This window comes from Nestor notabilis, unplaced genomic scaffold (genome assembly GCF_000696875.1).
Source record: "Nestor notabilis isolate BGI_N333 unplaced genomic scaffold, ASM69687v1 scaffold2978, whole genome shotgun sequence".
NCBI classification, from domain to species: domain Eukaryota; kingdom Metazoa; phylum Chordata; class Aves; order Psittaciformes; family Psittacidae; genus Nestor; species Nestor notabilis.
Genome location: NW_009941332.1, coordinates 40,513 through 46,905, shown reverse-complemented (window position 1 = coordinate 46,905; position 6,393 = coordinate 40,513). Strand labels below are relative to the sequence as shown.

Genomic DNA, 6,393 nt, shown 5'->3' with positions numbered 1-6,393 from the left:
CGTGCGGCCATCCAGCCAGTTCTTTATCCAGCTGTAGCCAAGTTTCATAGCGAAGTTTCTCCCTTTGGATTTAACAGTATCCCACAATCTTAGAACTAACATGTTACATTATGATTTAATCTGGACAAATATCCTGAATACTGACATCTTTAAAATGTGGACTTTCTGCTCCCCGATTAAAATTCTGCTTCTCAGTTAATGCTTGCTATAATCTGTTCCCAGAAAACCCAAATGAGTTCTGAATCAATAACCTTAAACAGCTTGATTACGTAGTCAAAGTGAAATACAAATGCCCTCAAAAGCACCCAAAATACTGAACAGTATTTGCTTTATCACTTAGCTTTGTCAGTTACCAATTCAACCTAATGCCTGTAAACATGAATTGCATGCCAGCAGCTGTTTAGACTCTCAGGCTTTTCAATGTTTACAGCTGAAGTGACATATCAATATAGGCAGCGGGGTTTTTTGATAAGAGATTGCTGATTTTTCTGCTTTGTTGTAAGCCAGTTTGAATTTCCCACAAGATATCACAGTATAAGAGGGTTATTTGCACTTCAAGACAAGCAAAAATTCAGGACATTTTCACTAATCAGTACCTTATGTCCCAAAGCAACCTCAAAAAATGGAACAGACATAATGGGAGAACAGAGGAATGCCAGAGATGGTCAAAAAATAAAGCAGCAGTGACATCATAAAATGGTTTGGGTTGGAAAGGACCTTAAGATCAGCTAGTTCCAACCCTCCTGCCATGGGCAGGGGTGCCTAACACTAGACCATGTCACCCAAGGCTCTGTCCAACCTGGCCTTGAACACTGGCAGGGTTGGAGCATTCACAACTTCCTTGGGCAACCTATTCCAGTGCCTCACCACCCTCACTGTGAAGAACTTCTTCCTTGTATCTAACTTGAACTTCCCCTGTTTAAGTATGAAGCCATTACCCCTTGTCCTACCACTACAGTCCCTAAAGAAGAGTCCCTCCCCAGCATCCTTGTAGGCCCCCTTCAGATATTGGAAGGCTGCTCTGAGGTCTCCATGCAGTTCTCCAGGCTGAACAGCCCCAACTATCTCAGCCTGTCTTCATACGGGAGGCGTTCTAGACCCCTTGTTGGACTTGCTCCAACAGCTCCATGTTCTTTTTATGTTGAGGACACCAGAACTAGGACATCCTTACTGCATTCTAGAAAATCCAATTATAATGAATCTGGCCTAATTGTTTATATTACTACTTTTTCATGTATGCCTAAACTACTACAAAATCTACATACTGCCAGCTGTTACTAAGGGACAAAGAACAGAAATTTCCTAGCAGTATATGAAATTCCTATTTTTTAACTGCTCTTAGAATTACAACACAATTGTAATTTTCTTTGGTGGTTTATTTTTCTCCATTCTGATATAGGTGTAAGTACTGCTTGAGACAGTATTTAACCTGTATTTAGAATATTTTATAATTTTCTTAACATATTAAAGCACTATACCTGAGTGAGAGTACAAACTTTTTTATATCCTTACTAGGATAACACCCATAATCCAAAGGGAAGTGGTCAGTGCCCTGCTACACCACTTTGACACACACAAGTGTATTAGGGCCAGATGGGATCCACCCAAGGCTCCTGAGGGAGCTGGCTGAAGTGCTCACTGAGCCACTTTCCGTCATTTATCAGCAGTCCTGGCTAACCGGGGAGGACCCAGTGGACTGGAGGTAGCAAATGTTACGCCCATCTACAAGGGCTGGAAGGGGAATTTGGGGAACTGCAGGCCTGTCAGCCTGACCTCAGTGCCAGGGAAGGTGATGGAGCAGATCATCTTGAGTGCCATCATGCCATCACAGGGCATGTATGGGACAACCAGTTGATGAGGCCCAGTTAGCATGCATTTATGAAAGGCAGGTCCTGCTTGGCAAATCTCATCTCCTTTTATGACGTGACCCATCTGGTGCACGAGGGAAGATTGTGGATCTTGTCTACCTCAACTTTAGCATAAAGCCTTTCACACCATTTCCCACAGCATTCTCCTGGAGAAACTGGCTGCTCATGGTTTGGACAGACACCCGCTCTGCTGAATAAAAAACTGTCTGGATGGCTGAGACTAAAGTGTGGCGGTGAATGGAGTGAAATCAAGTTGGCAGTTGGTCATAGTAGTGTTCCCCAGAGCTCAGGACTGGGGCCAGTTCTGTTTAGTATCTTTATCAATGATGTAAACAAGGAGATCAGGTACATGCTCAGTAAGTTTACAAACAACACCAAGTTGGCTGGGAGTGTTGATCTGCTGGAGGATAGGAAGGCTCTGCAGAGGGATCTGGACAGGCTGCATCAATGAGCTAAGGCCAATGGTATAAGGTTCAACAGGACAAAGTGCCGGGTCCTGCATTTGAGCCACAACAACCCAATGCAACACTCCAGGTTTGGGGAAGAGTGGCTGGGGAGGTGGCTGGCAGAAAAAGGACCGCAAGGAAGCTGCCTGGCAGAATAGGACCTGCAGGTGTTGGCTGACAGCTGCCTGAACATGAGCCAGCTTGTGCCCTGGCAGCCAAGGAGGCCAATGGCATCCTGGCCTGTATCAGAGATAGTGTGGCAGCAAGGCCAGGGCAGTGATTGTCCCCCTGTACTGGGTACTGGTGAGGTTGCACCTCAAATACTGTGTTCAGTTCTGTCCCCCTCACTACAAGAGAGACACTGATGTGCTGGAGCATGTCCAGAGAAGGGCAACAAAGCTGATCTGGAGCACAAGTCCTACAGAGGAACAGCTGAAGAGAACTGGGGTTGCGTAGTCTCAGGGGAGACGTTATTGCTCTCTACAAATGCCCCAAAGAAGGCTGTAGCACAGTGGGTGCTGGTCTCTTCTCCTAAGTAACAAATGATAGGACAAGAGGAAACAGCTTCAAGTTATGCCAGGGAAGGTTTAGACTGGATATTAGGAAAAATTTCTTCATTGAAAGGGATGTCAAGCACTGAACAAGCTGCCCAGGGAAGTGGTTGAGTCTACATCCCTGAAGGTGTTTAAAAGACTTCTAGGCATGGCACCTAGGGACATGGTTTAGAGGTGGACTTGGCAGTTAACAGTTGCACTCAATCTTAAAGGTCTTTTCCAACCTCAACAACTGTATGAAGAAACAGACAAACTGAACCTTTTTTCATTGCATTTTCACATCCAACTCAAACATATTTTCCAGTAGTTTACAACATCAACTCATTTTCATGTTTCAGCACGTTTTCCTGAATGATATCAAGTACCACCACATTTTTAATTTTAAGTCCTGGTGACTAAAATGAAACATGTGCAATGCAACCAATCAGCTCACCCTTACAATATCAGAGTCGTCCCTCTTGTCAGTTTTTTTCCCTGGTAAGGGTGAAGTCAGTGTGAATTCTTCATTTTCACTGTGGTCCATTTCAGTACTGTCAAGCCTAGGATGAATAAACATTTATTCTCCTCATTATTATCATACAGCAGGCAATCATTTAAAAAGATATATATTAAGAACAACATCACTTCTAGAGGTCACTTTTCTTCTGCTTTGGTATCTCCACTCAAAACACTGATCAGTTTAATTTAGGTGAACTGGGCAGATTATGAAGATGACAGAACATGTCAGACTGCAAGCACAGCATTTTTTAAATGAACTGGATGTAGAACACTATTAGTCTCAGATTCATTTCTGGATATAGAGAATAATCTGGATTGCAACGTGTCTTTAGCCAATAATGTATTTTGGCATATGAACCTGCATGACTTGTAAGAAATAAGTCTTTCTGTGGACTTCCCATGGAGGAGTATTTTTTGTAAAACACTGCACTACATTTAGAATTAGTATTATATATTAATATTATAAATTAAATTAACATTACACATTAATGCTACGTAAATATCATGTGAGAAGTATATTTCCAAACATAACATTTTTCCTCACAGTCTTGAAGTAATGTGAGAAAATGTGAATATGCAATCTCTAAATGGTTTGTGAAAAAAATTGATGTGATTTTCAGTTGAAAAATTAGCATAAGAAGATACAATAACTGATTAATAACCTTAAAAATTGACACAAAATAAGCTCTAATTTTTGAAGACTGGTAACTAGAAGTAGGTTTATGCAGCATTACATTATATTCCTCCTTCCATCACACGAACCTAAAATCAAAAAATATTGAAATGTTTATCTTCCCAGACTTTGCAGAGGAGGAAGTCATGCAAGATCACCACAATGGCCTACAGTCCTCACTGTCTACGACGTGTTGTTAACATTACAGCAGGCCACAGAGTTCCTAGGAACTGTAGACGTATGTACACACACACAAACACGTATATACATGTGTGTGGGTTATATATACATATTAAGAAAGAAAATTAACATGAGATCTCTTTCCCACCTACAGCCAACTCTGGATATGATTTCATTCTGTTGGTTTTTTGTTTGGGGTTTCTTTTAAAGCAAATTTATTTCTTGGGTTCGAAAGCCAAATTCATGGTTTCAGTTACACCAATGTGGCACCATAACTTTACTTCAAAATAAGATAATACAATTCTGTTTCTCACTTAGAAAACATTATAGAAATATTCAAAGTTGCCATTACAAATACTTGAAATACCAAAGCTGCTTTGTTGTCTACCAACCTCCCTTTGATCCTTCCTGGAGAGCTTGGATTTGAACTGCTGCTGGCATTGCTTACAGTTTCCATTCGTGAAGATTTGGATTGAGACTGCTTGCCTGCTGACGAAAGAGGCTTATTAACTGCTCCAAGAACATTGGCTGCTTTGGGCTGAAACCAAAAATATATTTCCTTTACTTTTAGCTACACATTTAGATATTGTTACATGTACTATGCTTAAAATATTCACACATTTCACTTTCTGCAATCAATATCTTAGTTTTAACACAAAGCTATGAACATTTTCATATGAAAGTTACAACAGACACCAGAAGGATGCTGACAAAGCTGTAATCAAATAGCCTGCTGCCATCAAAAACAGTATTCTTTTCTCTACCCTTATATTCTGTCCTCTTCTCATTGGTAGTACTGGGTGCTCACCTGACCCTTCAGTAAGCCACTTCAGCATTTTTGTGCAGTTTGCTTTCTGCTGATCTAGGTGCCTGAACCAGCTCACCATTTGGATCAGAGAAGCAGTTGTACTGGCAAAACAGAAATAGCAATAGGACAGCCCTTTCACCAAAGAAGCCATTAAACTGGCTTACCTGTAATGGCAAACCACACTAGTTTCAACTGGGAATAAATTAGAATCCAAAAAACCAGATACTATGGAGAAGATTCCTATAGTTCATGCACAGATTTTAAATGTTAGGCTTTTAACAGGTGCCAAAATTTCCAGACACTGGTGAGCTTCAGGTTATTCATTTAACTGGATTATCTTTCAGACATGCCAAATACCTGCAAGCTCACACTAACTTTTGAAGGAGCTGAAAGAGTTCAGTTACTCCTAAAGAGAATACACCTTTATGCCAAACACCTACGTACAAAACCACTAAAGACCATTCCCTTCAATTCTCATCATCTAGGATGAACCATCTTCTATTTCAGTATTAGATTTGAGCTATGTCCCAAGTCAGTGACAGCTGAAGAAAAAAAAACAACTTCAACATGCACATCGCAGCAGCTTTGGGTGTCTTTTTCAGAGATATGCACCATGGAAGTGCTAGTTATACTTTTATAGCTGGAGGGAATTTTACACGTACAGCAAAGATTCCCTCTGCACAGAGTACAAGAAAAACAGCATATCCTTTCCAAAAATAAACCTTGGAGAACAAAGTCCAGTTTAAGAATTTATATCTATTAGTTTAGAACTCAATGTTAATAAGTGAATACAGAAAGAGATCAAGAGCAGAGAGATGTTCAAATTCACACTGGACTGGACTTCCTACTAAAGAGGAACTAACAAACAGGGCCTGCACTAACAGCTCCTCCCTTACCACAGAACCTACACTCAAACTGCTGCCCTGCTTACATGTCCCCCACTGTAATCCACTCAAGCTAGTCTTCCACTCCCAAAACTAAGACTCCCTAGACCAACTCTCATTTCATGTTGCTCTCATGATGGTCAAATAACTGAAAAGTTTTGGTGGTCAAATACACCTCTAGGTTTGTTACAAATTTTCAGAACACCTGGCACTAGAAATTTAAAATAATATAAAAGCTAGTTTAGGATTCAAAAGAATCTCAGTTAGGATATACGAGAGATGGAGTTACTGGAGAGAGTCCAACAAAGGGCCTGTAAGAGGAAAGACAGGACCAGAGTGTTTTTCTTATGAGGAAAGTCTGAAAGAGCAAGGACTTTAGACTACATGAGCTCCAGAGGTCCCTTCTAACCTCCAGACATTCTGTGATTTTTTGTGCTAGCATAAACATGTTTCTTGTTTAATATTGTCATAGTACACTTAAG

At 40.7% G+C, this 6,393-nt stretch overlaps 1 protein-coding gene across 1 annotated transcript in view; it reads right to left on the bottom strand.

The window, feature by feature from the left end:
• Positions 1 to 3,301: 3,301 nt before the first annotated feature.
• The window catches only part of LOC104399179 (sister chromatid cohesion protein PDS5 homolog B), a gene marked incomplete at both ends in the record, with an annotated part of 42,657 nt that continues 39,565 nt past the window's right edge, over positions 3,302 to 6,393 (bottom strand). Inside the window, 2 exons of the mRNA XM_010020813.1 lie at positions 3,302 to 3,407; positions 4,612 to 4,757. Of these exons, the coding sequence (XP_010019115.1) occupies positions 3,302 to 3,407; positions 4,612 to 4,757 (252 nt within the window). The remainder of the gene's footprint in view (positions 3,408 to 4,611; positions 4,758 to 6,393) is intronic.